Source organism: Chionomys nivalis, chromosome 4 (assembly GCF_950005125.1).
Source record: "Chionomys nivalis chromosome 4, mChiNiv1.1, whole genome shotgun sequence".
Lineage (NCBI taxonomy): Eukaryota > Metazoa > Chordata > Mammalia > Rodentia > Cricetidae > Chionomys > Chionomys nivalis.
In genome coordinates this window covers 9075644-9097644 of record NC_080089.1, presented here as the reverse complement: position 1 = coordinate 9097644, position 22001 = coordinate 9075644, and the positions used below count along the sequence as shown (strand labels likewise).

Genomic DNA, 22001 nt, shown 5'->3' with positions numbered 1-22001 from the left:
ATTCAAATTCTCATTCTAATATGTCTGTAGATTTCTCCAATATCCTTGTATGTAATTATCTAGACATGTGCACATAGTATACAACTGTGTCATTTATATACTTATAGAAATAAGTTCATTTCAGTTAAATGTACTAAATCTTTTTATATCTGGTTCACAGAGCTATAGATTCTGCCTTGCCTTCAGCGTTGTCTAAAAATGATTACAAACATCAAAAATACCTCGTACGCAGAATTAACCATGATAAAGAAATGACGGAAAACAACATAGCAAGCCTAGCTACTAACAAAAATGTGTTCCAGCTTAAAGTGGAGGAGACTCAGAAACTCCTAGAGAACCAACATTTAAGCAGTTTGCAAGTATGAAAGATAACTATGTTACTGGTGTTATAATTTTAGTCATAATTCTGTCGTGCCTCACAGTGTTCTCCGCACAGCTAACAGAGGCTGTAAGAATGTTGCCTGCGGTGAGTGAGCACAGCCTCATCACAGATGCTGAAGGAACACCTGGGGTTTCCCTGGCCTGTTCCCAGGGCTCTTTCTGCTCTTCTTATTTTTCCACCTATTTAAAAAACATAGGATGTATGAGTGTTATTTTATAACAAATATAAAAGCTGTTTGAAAGTAGTATAGTGTAATAGAAGTATTATTGTTAGAGATTATATTCAAGAAAGCAGCCTAAGCTCACAATGTACATGCTACTGAGCCATCTCTGCAGCCCCTAAAACCAGTAGTTCTTGAACCTAAGTTCACACACTTCTATAGAAATTGTACAATAAGTATAAGACTACTACATGGATCTTATGTGGGAAATGAACCAGTGGAGCCCAGACATACATTTTTGTTGGTATTTTGTTTGGATCTAATTTAGACCAGGTTAGCCTCAAACTTACTATGTAACCAGTGCTATCCTTTAACTTCTGATCCTCACTGCCATATTTATTTTATGAAATGCTTTGTCTCTTACATACAACGAGAGTTGAAAATCTTACTCCAGACCTTTATAAAAAAGATATAATTCCTACCAACAGAAAGTTCATGTTAGAGTCACATAACATTATTTTTTTTTAATTCTCTTTATTTTGGGGATTTTCCTAGTGCATATAATGCATTTGGAACAATCCCTACTCATAACCACCAGCACATTTCCCTCCCAACTTGTGCTTTGTTTTTCAAGCCCACTGAGTCGACTTAGCGCTGCCTGTCCAGGCATGTGTGTAGAACTGTCTGATGGATCGTGGTAGCCTCCCCAGGACCACACTCAATCTCAACACAAAAGGGAAGGGGCTCAGAGCTCATGGTGATGGTGGCTGCTGTGTCACAGAACCATCAAGAGTTTCCTTGAAGGCCAATGAGGGTTTCAGGAAGAGAATCTAATTTATAAACAAGTGTTTTCAGAATTAATTTAGTGTTATGAAACTTGAAGAAACTCCCTACCCTAAATGGAATAGCAATTATTTCTAAGCTATCATGGTGGCCAGAATAATTGAGCATTTCCTTTGGGAGTTGAAATGAAAGGAAGCACACTTTTTATGGCTTTGTTACTTTCTTTTTACCATGAGGTCTGCTTCAGGGGCGTAGCTTATACTTGTACTGTTTATAGTCACATTATTTTTTGTGTCTAGGAGAACTGAACCTAGTAACAATTGGGTGAGTCTACAACATAAAACAGTCTTCTTTTTCCCCCTCAGAAATTCTGTGATGAAGTTAATCAGATAACCAATTCTGAAACTCTCTCAAGTGTAGACAGCCTTGAGGCTGCAGAGCGGGAAGAGATCTACTTAACACTTAGCATGGCTCCTTCCACATCAAGCCAGCAGAATTCTGTTCCCCTCAAGTCGGCGAATCTGCAGTCAGCTCATCTAAACTGCTTTGATGAAGACAATCTGTCATTCTCTAAAACTCAGCATATAAACAATTGGCTTACAAACTTAGATGCTCAGAATACTCAGCCTGTTGCATCCTTTTCAGATATGTTCGGTAAATCTAGTGTTCTTCCCTCGTGGGAATGTTTGGCTAATAAAGAACAGAATCCACCTACTTTGAGCAGAGCCGTGGAGAGAACCACAGGAACTGCTAATGACTCAGTGCTCTTGGTGTGCAGTCCTTCCGTAGTTGCTCTAGATAAAAAAGGAGGAAACCCCTCCGAAAGTCACACTGTGAGGACCAGTGATCCCGCTGATGGAGCTCTCCAGAGGGAGAGGCCGTCAGGTGCCGAGAGCCCAACATTTAAAGTCAGTAGAGCCTGGACTACTCCAGAATCTCTGACCCAGGAAGCAGCTTCATTTTCCATCCAAGAGAGACTGTCTGAGTCAACTCAAGAAAATAGAACTGCTTCCCTTCCTACTTCGTGTGTCCCTGTGCTGTCGCCCAGTTCACAGTCAGGTGGCCCTTTATCAGAGGACAACACATGTGTGAAAGAAATGGATCCCGTGCAGTGTTCTGATAAGTTATATGAAATGAAAGATGTGAAATGTGAAAAGATGAACTATTTTAACTGTAATAAAGAAAAGTTGTCTCTATTTTCAGAAAATTTTCAGGCTACCTACGCACCTCAAAATTCTAATTCAAAAGATAGGAAACAAAAAGCAAGTGGGCCATCAGCACCACTGTGTGACGTAACCCCTGACTGTGACTCGCCTGACCAGCACGGCGTGAAGCCTAACGTCCACGAACAAAATGGGGTGAGACTGCCTAAGAGCATATTAAAGAAAGACTCCAGATACGAGCATGATTATCTCAAGGCACTAGTTATAAATCAGGGTTTTAAGTTTAGACATCAAAAGGCAGAAGCTATTAGAGATAGTATTGAATTAACAAGACAGAAAGGGAAAGGTACAGGAACCCCAAAGACTATTAAGAAGCTGCGGTGGCTTGATGAAAGTGGCAACGCAGAGAACTGTGCAGATGGTGGCCCCCCAGTGAGGAGCAGGGCAGGGATGGCGCCACAGTGGTTACAGTATTGTCACACCAGCAGTGGCGCCCGCAGCCTAACAGCTGTTCCTGATTGCCCTGCACATTCTGCTGGTGGAAAGAAGGCCACGGATGATGGTGTCTCCGAAAATGTTACTGATCTAGGAGGGTGTGACACGGACAGTGTGCCCTTGAACTCTTCTATACCTTCAGGCTATAGCTTTGCTAAACAAGCCTGGTCAGGCTGCAAAAGAGAAGAGAACAAAGCCCCTGTACATGCTGGTCCTATACCTGCTGGTGACGCTAAGACTCCAAAGTCTAAGGCTCCAAGGGGAGCAAGGGTGACTAGAAGAATGGGATCTGCAAAGGTCCAAACAGGCCTTGTTCATGTGAACAGAAAAGCCACTGTCAGCCAGCCACCATCTTCAAACAAAGCCAACACGCTGGCCCAAACTCAGGGGAAACTAATTATACCTCATCCTCCGCCTAAACCACCAACAAATATTAAAAGTAGTAAAACTGTGCAAGTGTCTTCTTGTCACTTAGCCACACCTGAACACTCCCAAAGCACCATGACACAGAACTGTTTAAGTTCATGTGTGCTTCCAACAGAGTGCCGTTTGAACCAGTGGACTCAGGAAAGTCGCCTCCCGTTCTCAGATGCCTGTTCTGACCTACTCGCTGTGACCCCAGCCCTGCCATCTCCTTACTCTCCAGAGTGCCAAACCTCAGCAAAAGGAAACCATTCAAATGGCCCTCACACAAGTTTCCAGCAAGACGGGACAGTATATTGTACCCAAAAAAGTCCTGTTTGTGAAGAGAGCTACAAGTCATTGGTTCCTAGAAGCACCGAAGAAGAATCAATTTTCTCATGGGGAAGAAGGAACCATGAATGCCAAAATGAGAGAGCCACTGGTAAGGATAAAATGTATATCTTCTTCAGAGTCATGTGACATTTTCCATATTGGGTATGGCAGTGTATACTGTATAGTGAGTTATAGTATGAAGATAACTTAGCTATCTATACTATAACTTGCTGTAGTAGCTGGAGTTCTTCAGAGAATTACCTAACCTGCACTCAATTAAAATCGGAAACTTTTGCTAGCTCTCTTTTTCTATAACCTCCCTTGATGTTTAAAAAGAATAGATAATAAAAAGAATAGCATCTGATCCTTATTCCAGCGGATTCTGTCATTGCTGTTGTAATCAGATTTCTGTCACATGAGCACCATGGGAAAACAGCATTGTTTATTTAAATAGATTATGTCACAACTTACGACCCTTCGACAAAAATACCACTTACTAGGGTAGGGGAATGGGGATTAGAAAAATAGGACAGAGAACAAAGACGCAAATGCCTTTAATTTCTCATACACTTTTCTCATACCCAATACAGCAGGGGGAAGAAGACAAAAGACTGCTTTAACGTGATACAAAGGACAACATCAAGTCATTAGCATTTTGTTGTTTAGGCAGTGAACCCACCCTATACAAAGTAACCTGAAGGTGACCACTCTCAAGGTCAAACCCCCTATCTCAAAAGAAGGACCAGAAGTATGCTTGAATGTCCTGACCATTAGTCAGGACGGAGTAGATCTACCTGTATGGTCCATCTTAATGTCAAAAGGACCAGGTAACCACACCTAGGTCAGGATGTGTAGCCCTGGTTGTTGTCAACCATTTTGAGCAACCTCAAACTCTCTGACCTTCAGACAAGGTGTAAATAGGCTCATTTTGGGGCCTCCACACTTGTTTGTTCTGTTTTGTTTGACATAGAGTATAGCTCTGTCTGGCCTGGGAACTCACTGTGTAGACCAACTGGACTCAAGTTCACAGAGCTCCTCCTGCATCTGCCTCCCAGGCGCTGGGATTAAAGGCATGTGCCACCATACCCGGCTTATTTTTAAATTTTTATATGAATTCCTTATATGCTAATAGTAGATGTTAACAGGCTGTCAAGGTGGCAGGTGAACATAGATGCTTCAACCAAACTTGACAGCCTGAATTCAATCCCTGAAACCTGCATGGTGGAAGGAGAGAACTGTCTACTCCTAGGTGACCTCCAAACGCCACATAGGTGCCATAAGGCAATACCTGCAGTTTAAAGAAAGAAGTGTTTTAATAAGTATACAGCCCTCCCATCCCTTCCAGAGCACTGCAGCTCTGCCTCTGTTGGCGTTTTGTCTCTGTTTTCAAGTAGTGAAAGAACAGACACCGTTGTTTAGAACAGTTTTGAGATTTACTTCTCTATTGAATGCATTGGCCCTGTCACTCACGGCTTGTGAAGCCACTCCCCCCTTGAAGGGAATGGACTAGAAGTCCATAAAACTTCCCGCCAGTGGGAATCAGTTCCATACTGAGAAAGAGCAAGGGCTGTTCATAGAGGGCGCGGGCACTACAGTAATAACAAGTAGTGTGCACAGAGAGTTCCAACATTCATATTCAGTGTCCTTTTTAAAGACCAGGAGTTTGCTGTGTACTATACAGTGTACTCCAGATCTCAACAGGGCCTGACACTTAGTAGACACCCTGGCTTTTCTTTCATTCCTTCGTTTGTTTATTTGTTGTTTTTGAGACTTGAGAGATTTGTTTAGTTTTGTTTTGTTTTGTTGAGACAGGATCTCACTGTATATCACTGACTGACCTGGAGCTCAGTAAATAGACCATGCTGTCCTTGAACTCACACAGATCTGCCTGCTTTAGCCTCACACGTGCCAGGATTTACACACCTTACTTAATTTTTTGATTATTTTTTATTTGTCACTTGGTCTATGTATATCTATGCCACATGTGTGAGGATGCCTATGGAGGCCAAAAGAGGGTGTCAGGATCCCCATGACACTTGAGTACAGATTCTTGTTAGCTACCTACCGTAAGTACCAACAAACTCAGGTCCTCTGTGATGGCAACTAGGGCTCTTTTTCTATTGTTTTTATTGAGCTATATGTTTTTCTCTACTCCCCTCCTAATCCTCCCCTCCCTTTCAACCTTCTCCCAAAGTCCCCATGCTCTAATTTACTCAGGAGATTTTGTCTTTTTCTACTTCCCATGTAGATTAGATCCAGGTATGTCTCTCCTAGGGTCCTCATTGTTGTCTGCATTCTCTGGGATTGTGAATTGTAGGCTGGTTTTTCTTTGTTTTATGTCTAAAAGCCACTTATGAATGAGTATATATGATATTTGTCTTTCAGGGTCTGGGTTACCTCACTCAAATGATGTTTTCTAGATCCATCCATTTGCCCACAAATTTCAAGATATCATTATTTTTTTGGCTCTGTAGTATTCCATTGTATAAATGCACCACATTTTTCTTATCCATTCTTCGGTCGAGGGACATTTAGATTGTTTCCAATTGTTCAGGCTATGACAAACAATGCTGCTATGAACATAATTGAGCACATGTCTGTTGATAGTGGTAAAGGTTTCTGTCCCACACAGTCCTGCAGCCGTTCAGTCCCAAAGAAACACACAGAGGTCTACATTAATTATAAACTGCTTCTTATTAACTCTTACATCATGTATTAAGCCATAATTTTTGTCGGTGTCAGCCACATAGCTTGGTACGTTTCATCAGCAAGGCATTCTCATCTTGCTTCCTCTGCGTCTGGGTAATGACTGCAGACTAAGCTTTCTTCTTCCCAGAATTTTCCTGTTCTGGTCACCCAACCTATACATCCTGCCTGGTTGCCCTGCCTATACTTCCTGCCTGGCTACTGGCCAATCAGCATTTTATTAAATCAATACAAATCTTTACAGAGTACAAGATCGTTGTCCCACAGCACATGTCCTTGTGGTATGATTGAGCATCGTTTAGGTATATGCCCAAAAGTGGTATTACTGGGTCTTGAGGGAGGTTGTTTCCTAAATTTCTGAGAAGTTGCCATACTAATATCCAAAGGGGCTGCACCAGCATGCACTCCCACCAGCAATGGAGGAGTGTTCCCTTTACCCCACATCCTCTCCAGCTTAAGCTGTCATCAGTCTTTTTGATCTTGGCCATTCTGACAGGTGTAAGATGGAATCTCAGAGTTGTTTTGATTTGCATTTCTCTAATAGCTCCCCCAGTGGTCACTCCCTAGTACCTACTCCTGTGAGCATTGTTGCCTCAGGCCTGCTCTGGTCGAGATTGAACCTAACTAGAGCTCTTAATGAATGACCCATCCTCTCTAGCCACGAGACTTTTCATAAGCTGGATGGATACAAACTACATTAGAGGTGGAAAATTAAATGCAAAGAGAGTAACCTAAATCTCTTCACTATTCACTACAAAAAATTCTAAGCAAGGATAGAGACTGAGTTTTTTCAAGAATGAAGAGAAACAGGGAAAAAAAAACATTGAGAAAAATAAGTAAAATTATTGTGGAAGTTATAAAACCTTGAAACACATGTTATATGAGATCATATTCTAAAGTGCAGACTAATTCCTTACAGTGAAATAATTATGCTTATCCTCATCAAGAAATAAAGAAAAAATTATAATGAATAAGCCCAACTAAAAGAGGTTTAGATAAAGGTCAAATTAAACCTCTAGGCCAAAACATGTAGACCACACTGTCAGAGTGTGGTTTGCCTGCTACCGATAAACACAGCACGCCTTCCTTCCCACACAGGACAGGGTCCTATACTAACTATGCAGCTGAGTGGGAACGGCCAGCTAAAACAAAGATAGACTAGCAATGGAGATTAGGACTTCAAAGGTACAGACTTAGAAATTTTAATAATGCTATTTTTAAATAACATTAAAAATATAAGCCTATGAGAGTAACTGAATGTACATATTTGAATAACCTGTAGCGAAGACTAAAAACATGATGTAGTGAATGAACGAAGACCTGGGTGGAGAAGAAGGTACGTGCATGTTGAGGCAATGAAGTTCCGACAGGCTCTGTGAAAATTGCCAGACTCTATCTAATATTTACATTATTAAGTGCATAGACCAAGAATAGTTGAGACAATTTCAAGAACAAAGTTAAAACTTTCGTCTCTAAAGCCAGGTGATGGTGGCATATACCTTTAATCCCAGCATTCGGGAGGCAGAGGCAGGTAGATCTCTGTGAGTTCAAGGCCAGTCTGGTCTGCTGATCAAGTTCCAGGACAGGCTCCAAAACTACAGGGAGAAACTCTGTCTTGGAACTTTCATTTCTAGATAGTCTATCTAAAGCTGCAGCAATGAGCACAGTCTGGACTCTGTGCTAAGCCTACATAATTAATTGCCTAATTTTTAACAGCTGGCAATGCATGGCAGGAAAAAAGGAGTTCATTTTATCCTTCAGTTGGGTAACTATGTATAATCAGTAAAGTGACTTTTCCTTAACTCATATGTAAACACCAATTCCATGTCAATTGGAGATTTAAATGTGAAAAATAAAGCTCTGGAAGTAACATGGTTTTAGAATAGTCAGATTGCTTATGCTTTATGTAAAATATATAAATTATTAAGAAAATAGTACTTATACAATGAAATTGGAGTGTTTTTCATATAAAAAATTAACAAGTTAAAATGACACACCTCTAAATGGGAAAATGTATTTATAATCCTCTGGACTAATCTAGACTCATAGGTAGAATGTATAAAAGACTACAATGAATATAAAAATGTGGCTAATTCTATCATGAGGGCTAAGCCAGAGAAGCAGTACTGGGTAAAGAGGTTTAAAGAAGTCTGCTTCAAAGCATTGATTTAAATTAATATGGGCTCAGCTAGGCAAATCTAACATTTGTAGGACAGGTAATAAAGAACAGACTAAAAGACTGCAAAAAAGGGCTAACACCAGTGTCCATGGTGATTGAATCAAATGCTACCATGATTATCTAGATTGTCTCCCTCAAAAAAAACTGAATGAACAAAATAATGTCACAGCAGTATTGATAGTGGTTTTTACTTGAACTGCAGACTACATCAGAAAGATCATCACTGTGCTAGGAAGATAGCACATTCAGTAAGGAGCTTGACTTGCGAACAGAGGGCCTGAAACCCCATGTTAATAGCAATAGAGCTTGAGGAGATGGCTCAGCAGTTAAGAGCACTGGCTTTTCTTATAAAGGACCAGAATTCAATTCCCATCACACACACATAGTGGTTCACATCCGCCTGAAACTCACATTTCAGGGGATCCAAGTGTCCTCTTCTGACCTCCAAAGACACAGGCGGTACACATATAGGCAAAACACTTACTAGAAAATAAAATGAGTAAATCTAATAAAAAATATTTAATGCAATGAGTGTGATGTCATATGCTTTTAATCCTTATGAAGTTGTCCTCTGACCTCCACAGACCTGTACACATGTGTGTGCATGCTACCATACATGTACACCCTCCTATACATAAACATGCACACATACACACAAAAAAAGCAAAATACTAGAATAAGCTTTTCATATATAAAATCTATAAAATGGACAATAATCATGCAAATGTACATTTAGACTTTTAGATACAACTGCATACATCACAGTAGCTAAAATTAGACACATTACTAAGGGTTAGTAAAGTTTCATATGAACTAAAAATTCTCATATCTACAAAAATTGAACATATGTAGATCCTATGACCCACCAATTCTAGACCAACAGATTATATATGTATCTGTTAACATCACAGTCTATTTCAAATGATTGTAAATATTTTATTTTGACCTGTATAACATGTTTTTGCTCTGTTATTACGTTTCATTACATAATTTTCAACCATCTTTTCAATTATGAGGACTTTAGTATAATATCATTACCTCACATTTTGTAAAAAAACAAAAAAACAAAAAACAGTACACCTTCAAGGTAGGTTTCACTCTTTTAATTTTTTATAATTTCTAAGTTTACGAAACTAAGTCTGAAATGGACACTGTGACAAGACACGCGATGACTGATGAGGGACTATACAAGAATGAGGGGTGTGTGCTCTGCCTTGCTCTTCCTCACCTGTCCTTAAATTATTTTTATCATATTTGGGAATTGGCATTGTTAGAATGAGGTCTTAGTTAAGTAGCCATACAGAAAGCATAGGAAAATCTTGTGAGGAGCACCACAGCTCACAGCTAAATCCTGTCTGAGAACTTGCTCAGCTACTACTTGAGATGCATAAATTTACTTCCCTGGGCACACTAGGACCCTGCGAAAAATGAAGGATGGGGCCAACCTCTTGCCCTGCAGATTTCTTTCAGGATAATTGAACTCACTATACAGTATATGACCCCTCTGGCAAATGTAACAGGTGCCATGTATAAAGTTTCACTAATTTTTTGATAATGTTAAATTAGGATCTTTCAGTGCTCTTCCTGCAAACAGTATAAAATGCCTCGTGTATCTTCTTGGTATTCCCCATATCCTCTTCCATAGCAGGAACTGTGTTGAATGAATCCTTGCAAATGGGCCATGTTTAGAACTTAGAGGAAAAAATTAATAGAAGTCTGCTGGCCAAATGGATGAAATGTATAGAACTTTCTGCACTGCCTGACAGTAATTTGAAAATTAGAGGGTTACATAATTACCTACTCAATTTTCATAATTTTTTACATTGACATTTGTTAAGATTCTGCTGTTACAAGAAGAAAACAAGTTGTTGAAAATAAGTGGAGAAAGCTGTTAGAGCAGAAGAGAAAAGTCTCTGGATCTATAGGAATGAAGTGCACCGAGCAAATGATTGTAAGTATGGTCTTAGCAAGACTCTCTTAATGTAGAAAACTGCTTTAAGACAGATGCTTTTGGTGTAAGCTGTACCTCAGAATCAACGGGAACACAGCCAAAGCCATTCGTTACACAGTCTTGGAATCTCAATGCTAGTAGCTTATTATACTTATTTGCTATATTTAAATGAGTCCATATGATCAGTTGCCAGTGAAGGCTTTTAACTATCTTTAAGCAATTATTTCTGGGGCTAGAGAGATGTTAAGAGTGCTGACTGCTCTTTGAGAGGACCCAGGTTTAGTTCCCAGTGCCCACATGGTGGCTCACAACCATCTCTAACTCCAGTCTGAAAAAAATCCAAAGCCACCCTCTGGCCTATAAATGCACCAGGCACAAAAGTGGTACTCACACAAACAGTTATTATTAACTTATTATTTATAGCTAATTCTGTAGAAAGGTTATTTGCAACAAAATTCCCCAAAGTTATTTAAATATGCAATAAGTGGGCAGGATGAAAGAAGGGGAGAAGGGAAGAAAGGATGGATGTTGGTGATATTGTATGTTATACAGTACTTTTTAAAAGACATTTTCCATCTAGGAACCTTTTATAAGAGACTCTGAATTACATGATGGTTTTGTCTTTAGGAACAGTCCAACAAACCTACTATGGCTTTTGGTACAGAGATCTTGAGTATAATCCAAAGCGTAGTAACAATTTTAAATGATGCAGAAATTATATGAGGACTGAATAAGTATAGTCTAATATGACATTTTAGAGGTCTGTTTAAGAATTGATTTTAGAATATTGGGAAACATGAGATGAATAATTAAAAACATTTTACTTGGAGCTTCTACTGTAAGTATCTCTTCTTATTTTTTTTTTTATAGAATTGGATTAGGGTGCCCTGTAAAAACTGTACATTTTGAAGAAGTTGAGGGTCTTGCCATTCATATAGGGAGCATTTTACACACTTCTTCCTGGTTCTGGGGATCAAACTCAGAGCTTCTTACATGCAAGGCAAACACTGAGCCACACCTATAGCCCAAGAGGTATTAATTTTCATGTGCATAAGGTTATTAATATAGATAACAATCATGACCTAATCTTACCAGCAAAGTGAACCATTTAGTTTATGTTTGTATAAGTTATGGTATCATTATCACTATATGATTATAGCTAAATAATAAATGTAAATACCTTCCAGATTATAAATGTAGTAGCAATTAATCAGATCCTCTTTGAAATCGCATATTATTCCCGCCATTCATATCAAAATCTATGCAGGGAATACATTATCTTTTATTAAACTTGTTTTAAACTGTATCAGATTGGCTGGTGTATCACACACCTTTAATCCCAGCACTTGGGAGACAGAATTAAGTGAATCTCAGAGTTGCAGACTAACCAGAGCTACATAGTAAGACCCTGTCAAGAAAAAAAAAAAAAAAGGAAAGAAGGAAGAAAGAAAGGAAATCTTAGAAGTAACATGTACAAGTTACAAGCTCAGTGCCCTCTCAGTTGTTTCTACTCTTTGGGCGCTGTTGTGTTGCTCCTTGCCTTTTGTGCCTTCCCCTGCTGTCTTCTCCGTCTTCGCAGTTTCCCAGTTTCCCTCCTCTTTCACATGTCTGTCACTTACACATCTGCTGGGACACCTCACACCTCACAAGGTCTTGCCACTCTTAGACTACATGAGTGTTCTCAATCAAAATCAAATTTTAGAGTTGAGAATTGTTATCATTTTTGTTTGGTTTTGTTCTTTTATTCTAGAGGCTGGTGAAGCATACTGTTGCTACAGTAGTGGTCCTTATCACCATGTCTTAGGAAATGTTTTGAAATGGCATCTTTTGCCTAGTTCTTTGTGCAAAAAATGTAAGACAGATAAAAGTGAAACCATTACCATTTTACAGCAGATTTTCAGTGCCAGGTGTGTCAAGAGGAAAATACAGCTCGGGCAGCCTTGGGGTTGGGGCTGTTGCAGTGGCCTGTGTCGGTTACTCTTAGATCAGCTTGGCAGAGCCACGTATAAGTCCCTGCCAGGCAGTCTGACAGGCTGTATTCAGGAGAGCAGGTGGGTGTCTGTCAGGTAGTGCGGGACGGCACACTTTTTGAGGATGTGTTCAGATCTCTAATGCTTCTGCTTGCAGTCTTGTAGATACTTCCTGTCCTCAACATCAGCTGCACTCAGAACGGTCTAGCAGTGACTCACACGTACAAAGCCATCCCAGTGTAAAGTGGGATGGGACTTTTAACAGTTCTTTATTCCAGCTGTGTAGATGGAGCTGCGGGATGTGTTCCTGCAGCCCGGCTCCCAGCTGCCTGGCAAGCTTATGCCCCGAAATAATTACACGGAAACTGAATTCTTTTAAACACTGCTTGGCTCATTAGCTCTAGCCTCTTACTGGCTAACTCTCACATCTTGATTAACCCATTTCTATTAATCTATGTAGCACCATGAGGTGGTGGCTTACCAGAAAGATTCTAACCTGTGTCCATCTCGGAGAGGAGAACTATGGCGACTGCCTCACTTCCCTTCTTCCCAGCATTCTGTTTGGTCTACTCCACCTATCTAAATTCTGCCCTATCAGGCCAAGCAGTTTTCTTTATTAACCAATGAGAGTAACATGTAAACAGATGACCCTCCTCCATCACAGCTGATTACCACCCAGCGTACTTTGCTCAAGTGAACACCACAACCTGAAACTATGTATTAGACATAAGACAGTTTTAAATATTTATTCACCATGAAAGGCTTTAATTCAGTAGTTTTTGATTTCTGCTCCAAAACAAAAGAGATAGGCAAGTTATACAAAGAGTGACAACTAAAACTGCAGGCAACAATTTATAGATTCTTAAAAGCCTTGACCATATCATGAATTTTAAATGTGGAATTCTATTCTTATTTAACCTATTTTCATAGCATTTTGGACAAACTGTTCAAAGTACAAGTGAGCCAATACAAGCTACAAGAGGTCCCAAGACTGAAGAAGGTATGTTTTGCTATATGTATTTTCTTTTTATTTTCTTTTATTGTGTATAGATTTTTATCTCATATCCTGATTGTAGTTCCTCTCCCTCTCCTCCCAGTTTTTCTCCATCTCCTCTCCCATCTGAATTCATTCCCTTTCTGTCCCATATTAGAAAATGAACAAATTCTAAGGGATAATAGTAAAATAAAATATAACAGAATACAATATAAGATAAAACAAAAGCTAACACATTGGAATGGGACAAAACAAACAGAAGGAAAAAGCCCATGAGAAGGCATAGCAAACAGAGACCCTCATTTGCAAAATCAGAAATCCCAAAACACTACAAGCCATAATATATATGCAAAAAACCTGTAGGTTAAAAAGAAAGAATATATATATATATATATCGGGATAATTTTTTAAAAAATAGGAAAAGTCTTGCCACAATATTATAAGATAAGAACTATCCAAAGATGCCATTGAGTTAGCTTTCAATTGACCATCTACAGCTGGCATACTCTTAAGAATAGTTTGTTTCCACCAGACAGTCATGGCACAAACCTCGGAGGCAGAGGGAGGCGGATCCCTGAGTTAGAAGCCAGCCTGGTGTAGAGTGAGTCCCAGGACAGCCAGGGCTACACAGAGAAACCCTGTCTCTGGGTGAAGTAATTTGCTTCCCCAAAGGAAACTAAATTTTCATTTGCAAGTGGCATCAATTGGAGATGGCTCCTGGTTTAGAGATGGGGCTTGTGTCTACTTCCTTTATCTCTAGGATCCAGTCTAGTGGAGACCCATGCAAGCCCTATGCATGCTGCCTCAGTCCCTGTGAGATCATATGTGTATCTGTCTTGTTGATTAGGTGACCTCGTTTCTTGGTGTCCTCCATCTCCTTCTGGCTCTTTCACTCTTACTGCTTCCTCTTCTGCAGGGTTCCCTGATCTTGAGTAGAGAGATTTGATAGAGACATCCCATTTAGGCTAAATGTTCCAAGGTCTCTCACTCTCTGCATAATGTCTGACTATGGGTCTCTATTTGTTACATCTGCTGCAGGAAGAAACTTCTCTGATAACAACTGAGAAAGACCTGGTCTATGATTATTGTAAAATGTCATTAGAAGTCATTCCATTGCTACGGTTTGGTTTGGTTTTAGAACAGTAGTATTGGGTTTTACTGTAGGTCCCTAGGCAATCTAGTCTCAGGTTCTTTGTCACCCAAGCAGTGGGGAGTAAGGCTTAACTCAAATCATATGTTGCTTAGTTACTCCAACGAGCTTTGTGCCAACATTGCACTAACATATCGTGCTTGCAGGACACTATTGTAGGTCAAAGCTGGGTTGGCATTTACATTTCTGCTCTGGTGGTCTGCATAGTACCTTCCTGTATCAAAGACACTACTCCTAGGGGAGAAGGTAGGCTCTAGGTACCAGTTGGACTTCTCCACATCAGTTCAGTGAGTCATGTAGGTTTTGTCTTTAGCAATGAGGCCATGCATCAATTTGTAGAGAGTAACCAATACTCTTGCTAATGGCCTGGGTTGTTTGGACAACATCTCAATTAGATAAAACCCAATACCAATAATGGAAGCTTCATTTGGTCACAAAAGCTGTCCAGTTGGGGCTCTGTTTTTCCCATTGTTTGGTGATGTCATTTAGATCACCTTCTCATGTGTGTGTGTGTGTGTGTGTGTGTGTGTGTGTGTGTGAAAGCTTCTAGTGTACTAGATTTCCTTACTACCCCTCAAATGCTCCTTAATTTTAACTGTCTAAGTATTCCTTCCCTCATCTCCCTATTCCCTCCCTGTCTCCACTTGATTCTCACATTCCAGTCAGCCCCCATTTGTTCATAGCTATTTCCCTTTCTTAGGGAGATATATCTGCCCCTGCTCCCCATCAGTCTCTTATTTAATGACTAACATATGTGGTTATATCTTGGTTATTATTGACTTAACATTTAATATTCACATATAAGGAAATATATTATTTTTTCTTTCTGAATCTGGGTTACTTCATTCAAGATGATTTTTTTCTAGTTCCTCCATTTACCTACAAGTTTCATTATTTAATTTTTTAGGAAGTGAGTAATGTTCCATTGTATATCCATTGTCTTTATCCATTCATCTATTGAGGGACATCTAAGTTGTTTCCAGATTCTGGCTCTTATGAATATAATAGAAATGAGCATAGTTGAGCCAAGTGTCTCTGTTGGAGGATAAAGCATCCTTTGGGTATATGCCCAGGAGTGGTATAGCTGGATCTTGAAGTAGAAAGATTGCCAGCTTCCTGAGGAACCACCACACTGATTTCCATAGTGCTTTACTACTTTGCACTCCAACCAAAAATGTATGAATGTTCTCCTTATTCCACATCCTCACGAGCCTGAAGCTGTCACTTATATTATTGAGCTTAGTCATTCTGACAGGTGTAAGATTAAATCTTAAAGTAGTTTTGATTTGTGTTTACCTAATGACTAAGGATGTTGGACATCTCTGTAAGTCTTCTTTTGAGAATTTTGTTTAAATCTGTACCCCATTTTTTCAATGCATTATTTGTTTTCTCAATATCTAGTTTTTTGAGTTCTTTATGTATTTTGGATATTAGCCCTTTATCAGGTGTGTATTTGGTGGAAATCTCTTTTCATTCTGTAGGCTGCAGCTTTGTCCAAATGATGTTGTCCTTTGCCTTATCAGAAGCTTCTCAGTCTCATGAGTTCCCGTTTAAATTTTGTCGATCTTAGTGCCTGTGCTAACAGTATTCTGTTTATAAAGTCTTTCTCTTCTATGAAGCACAATGTATTTTGTTTTATGTTGAGGTCTTTGGTCCATTAGAGTTGAATTTTATGCAGGGTGATAGATATGAATCAATTTGCATCCTTTTGTATGCAGACATTCAATTTGACCAGCACCATTTGTTGGAGATGCTGTCTTTTTTACATTGTATATTTCTTCTTCTTTATCAAAAATCAGGTGTCCGTAAGTGTTGGATTTATAAGTGTTGGGTCTTTAGTTTGGTTCCGTTGATCAATGTGTCTTTTTGTGCCAATATCATGTGATTTTTCTTACTTTAACTCTGTAGTACAGCTTAAAATCTAGGATAGTGATCCCTCCAGCGGTTCTTTTATTATTCAAGATTGTTTTAACTATCCTGGATTTTTTCGTGCTTCTGTGTGAAGCTGAAAATCATCCTACAAAGAACTATGTTGGACTTATGATGGAGATTAAATTGAATCTTTTGATAGAATACCATTTTTACTATATTAATGTTACCAATCCATGAGCATGGGAGAGCTTTCCGTCTTCTAATAGCTTTGTCAATTTTTCCTTCAAATATCTTAAAGTTTTTAATCATACAAGTCTTTCATTTGATTGGTTAGAGTTACCCCAAAATATTTGACTCTATTCTGAAAGGTGTCATTTACCTGATTTCTCTCTCTGACCATTTGTCAATTGTATATACAAAGATTTCTGGGTTTTGAGGGTTAATTTTGTATACAGCTATGTGCTGAAGTGTTTATTGGCTGTTGGAATTTCCCAAAGGAATCTTTAGAGTCACTTATTTATACTATTGTATCATTTGCAAATCAAGATACTTTGACTTCTCTCCTTCCTATCTGTATCCCATTGGCCATCTTCATTTGTCTAATAATAATAATCTAATAATAATGTTTTAGCTAAGACTTCAAATGTTATATTGAAAAGATATGGAAAGAGTAGACAGTCGTCCTTATCTTATTTCTGATTTTAGTAGAATTGCTTTGTGTTTCCATTTAAGTTGATGTTGAGGCTGTAGACTGTCTTTATTATATGGAGGTATGTCCCCCTTGTATCCCTGAACTCTCCAAGACTTTTATTATAAAAGAGTATCAGATTTTGCCACAGGCCTTTTCTACACCTAATAAGATGATCATGTGATTTTTGTCTTTCAATTTGTTTATATGGTTGGTTACATTTATTGATTTATGTATGTTGAACCATCCTTGAATCTCTGGGATGAAGCCTACTTATTCATGGAGGATAATCTTTTTGATGTGTTCTTGGATTCTGTTTGCATAGATTTTATTGACAATTTTTACATCTATGTTCATAAGGGAAATTAGTCTGTAATTTTCTTTCTTTGATAGGTCTTTATGTAGTTTGGCTATCAGAGTTAAACAAATTGTGCAGTGTTCCTTTTCTTTCATTTTGTAGAATAATTTGAGGAGTGTTAGCATTAGTTTTTCTAAGAAAGTCTGTTAGAATGCTGTATTAAAACCATGGCTGTCCCTTAGCTTTCTTTGGTTGAGAGGCTTTTAATGACTGCTTCTATTTCAGTTTATATATATATCAGTTTAAATTGCTCATCTGATCTTGATTTAACTTTGGTAAGTGGTATGCATCAAGAAAATCACCCATTTCTTTTAGATTTTCCAATTTGATGGAGTACTGATTTTTAAAATATATCCTTTGCTTCTCTTGATTTATTTGGTATCTGTTGTCCCCCTTTTCATTTCTTTCTTTTTTTTTTTTTTTGGTTTTGCAATTTTTTATTTTAATTTTTTTACTGATACTTATTGAGCTCTACATTTTTCTCTGCTCCCCTCCATGCCTCTCCCCTCCCCTCTTCAGTCCTTCCCCAATGTCTCCATGCTCCCAATTTACTCAGGAGATCTTGTCTTTTTCTACTTTCTACTTCCCATGTAGATTAGATCTATGTAAGTCTCACTTAGTGTCCTCATTGTTGTCTAAGTTCTCTGGGATTGTGGTTTGTAGGCTGGCTTTCTCTGCTTTATGTTTAAAAACTACCTATGAGTGAGTCCATGTGATAATTGTCTTTCTGTGTCTGAGTTACCTCACTCAAAACGATGTTTTACAGCTCCATCCATTTTTCTGCAAAATTCAAGCTGTCGTTATTTTTTTCTGCTGTGTAATACTCCATTGTGTAAATGTACCACATTTTCCTTATCCATTCTTCAGTAAAGGGGCATTTAGGTTATTTCTAGGTTCTGGCTATGACAAACAAATCTGCTATGAACATAGTTGAGCACATGTCCTTTGGATATATACCCCAAGGTGGTATTACAGGGTCTTGAGGAAGGTTGTTTCCTAATTTTCTGAGAAATCACCACACTGACATCCAAAGGGGTTGTACCAGCTTGCATTCCCACCAGCAATGCAGAAGTGTTCCCTTTCCCCCACAGCCTCTTCAGCATAAGTTGTCATCAGTATTTTTGATCTTGGCCATTCTTACATGTATAAGATGGAATCTCAGAGTTGTTTTGATTTGCATTTCTCTGATGACTAAGGATGTTGAACATTTCCTTAAGTGCCTTTCAACCATTTTAGATTCCTCTGTTGAGAGTTCTCTGTTTAGGTCTGTACTCCATTTTTTTTAATGGATTATGTGTTCTTTTAGTGACCAATTTCTTGAGTAGTTTGTATATTTTGGAGATCAGACCTCTGTCTGATGTGGGGTTAGTGAAGATCTTTTCCTATTCTGTAGGCTGTTGTTTTATCTTGTTGACCGTGTCCTTTGGTTTACAGAAGCTTTTCAGTTTCAGTAGGTCCCATTTATTAATTGTTTCTCTCAGTGTCTGTGCTGCTGGGGTTATATTTAGGAAGTGACTCATGTGCCAATGTGTTCAGGTGTACTTCCCACTTTGTCTTCTATAAGGTTCAGTGTGGCTGACTTTATGTTGAGGTCTTTGATCCATTGGGACTTGAGTTTTGTACATGGTGATTAGATACACATCTATTTTCATTCAGTTATGCCAGCACCACTTGCTAAATATGCTTTGTTTTTCCATTTGATATTTTTTGCTTCTTTATCAAAAATCTGGTGTTCGAAGATGTGTGGATTGATATCCGGGTCTTCTATTTGGTTCCATTGGTCCTCCTGTCTGTTCTTATGCCAATACCAGAATGTTTTCAGTGCTGTAGCTCTATAGTAGAGTTTGAAGTCAGGGATTGTGATGCCTCCAGAAGTTCTATTATTGTACAGGATTGTTTTGGCTATCCTGGGATTTTTTGCTTTTCCATATGAAGTTGAGTACCATTCTTTCGAGGTCTTTGAAAAATTTTGCTGGGATTTTGATGAGCATTGTGTTGAATCTGTCCCCTTTTCATTTCTAATTTTGTTAATTTCTATATTCTCTCTTCACCTCTTAGCTAATAATTTGGATAAGGATTTGTCAATCTTATTGATTTTTCTCAAAGAACCAACTCTTTGTTTCATTGATACTTTGCATTAGTTTTGGTTTTGGTTTTCTATTTTATTGATTTCAACCCTGAGTTTGATTATTTCTTGCCATCTACTCCTTTTGGGTGTAATGTCTTCTATTTGTTCTAGGAATTTCAAGTATGCCCTTAAGTTATTCGTATTAGATTTCTCCAAGTTTTTATTTAGTGCTATGAGCTTTCCATTATGTCCAGTAAGTTTGGGTATATTGTGTATTCATGTTCATTTGATTCTAGAAAATTTTTTATTTTTTTCTTGATTTCTGTCGACTCATTTTTTTCATTTAGTAGTGAGTTGTTGAGTTTCCATGAGTTGTAAGCTTGTTGTTTATGTTCTTAACATTCAGTTTTAATCCATGGTGGTCATATAGGACACGAATGTTATTTTAGTTTTCTTGTATCTGTTGAGACTTACTTTGTGTCCCAGTGTGTGGTCCATTTTGGAAAAAGTTCCTTAAGTACTGAAAAAGTATATTCGTTTTTTGTTTAGGTGAAATGTTCTGTAGATGTCTGTCAGATGCATTTGGTTTATAACATCTTTTAGCTCTATCATTTTTCTGTTTAGTTTTTGTCTGGAAAACCTGTCTATTGGCAATAATGGTGTATTAAAGTCTCTCACTATCAGTGTGTGGGGGGTCCATATGTGATTTAAGCTGTAGAAGTATGTGGTTTATGACCTTTGGTGCCCTTGTGTTTGGTGCATAGATGTTAAGAATTACAAAATGTCCTGTTGGTGGAGGTTTTCTTTGAGTATGTAGTGTGCCTCTTCTGATTAGCTTTGGTTTGAAGCCTATTTTGTCAGAGGTTGAAATGGCTACACAGCTTGTTTCTTAGGTCTGTTTGTTTGGAATATTTTATTCTAAACCTTTACCCTAAGTTGATATTTGTCCTTGATGTTAACATGTGTTTATTGTATGCAGCAGAAAAATGGAGATCCTGTTTTTGCATCCATTGTGTTAACCCTGTGTTTTACTGGGGAATTGAGACCATTAATATTGAGAGATATCAGTGATCAATGATTGTTGATTCTTGATATTTTGTTGGTGTTGGTGGTATGCATGATTTTGAGTGTGAGTGAGTGTGTGTGTGTGTGTGTGTGTGTGTGTGTGTGTGTTTGCCTTCTTTAGACTTTACTGGTTTTCTGGCCTGGGATTGATTATTCCCTCTGTTTTGTTTTCTTGGATGTAGTTAACCTGTTTAGGTTGAGTTTACCTTATATACCTTCTGTAGGGCTGGATTTGTAGATAGATATTGATTAAAGTTGGTTTTGTTTCTCCATCTATAGTGATTGAAAGTTTTGCTGGGTACAGTAGTCTGGGCTGGTATCTTTGATCTCTTAGAATCTGTAGCACATCTGTTCAGACCTTTCTGGATTTTATAGTCTCCACTGAGAAGTCAGGTATGATTCTAATAGGTTTGCCTCTATATATGTTGGTCTTTCTTTCTTTGAAGTTTTTAATATCCTTTCTTTGTTCTTGTAAGTTTAGTGTTTTGATTACCGTGTGTCGAAGGGACTTTTCTTTTCTGGTCCATTCTATTCAGTGCTCTGTATGCTTCTTGTGTAATGATTGTTCTGTCTCTTTAGGAGACAAGCCACGCCCACTCCCTTCCCCATCGGCTGAGGCAAGCTGATCTTCAGCTTCTTCCAGCCTTAGTTCCTTCCCCCCCCCACCCCCCCACCCCCCCACCCCCCCCTCGAGGCAGCTTTGATCTCTCCTCGCTCTCGCTCTTCATTAACATGATATAAGGAATAGACTTGACTTCTCTGACCTAAGAAAATTTTCTTGTATGGTTTTGTTAAAAAAAAAATCTTTTCTGTGCTTTTCACCTGAATTTCTTTTCCTTCATCTATTTCTATTATTCTTAGATTTGATCTTCCCATAGTGTCCCAGATTTTTTGCATATTTTGTACCAGAAATGTTTTATGTTTAACATTTTCTTTGACAGAGCTATCCTTTTCTTCTGTTGTGTCTTCAGTACCTGAGCTCTCTGTTGATGAGGCATGCCTCCTGAGATTTTCTGTTTGAATGCCTAAACTTCCATCTCCAGATCTCCCTCAGTGTAGGTTCTCTTTTTGATTCTACTTGAACTTTCAGATCTTAAGTGGTTTTCTTCATTCCTTCCACTGTTTGTGTTTTCATAGAGTTCTTTGAGGGATTTATTCATTTCCTTCTTGGACCTCTATTATATTCATGAAGGCTGTTTTACGGTCTTTGTCTTGTATTTCAGTTATATACTCAGGTTCTACTGTGGTGGGTTGCTGGCCTCTAGTGGAGACATACTGTCCT

At 38.6% G+C, this 22001-nt stretch overlaps 1 protein-coding gene across 3 annotated transcripts in view; it reads left to right on the top strand.

Moving 5' to 3' along the window:
• Cep126 (centrosomal protein 126) overlaps positions 1-22001 on the top strand; it is a 58044-nt gene that overhangs the window by 22653 nt on the left and 13390 nt on the right. For all 3 annotated transcript variants that reach the window (XM_057767976.1, XM_057767978.1, XM_057767977.1), the window contains 4 exons: positions 161-359; positions 1691-3827; positions 10442-10554; positions 13455-13524. In XM_057767976.1, the coding sequence (XP_057623959.1) occupies positions 161-359; positions 1691-3827; positions 10442-10554; positions 13455-13524 (2519 nt within the window). The remainder of the gene's footprint in view (positions 1-160; positions 360-1690; positions 3828-10441; positions 10555-13454; positions 13525-22001) is intronic.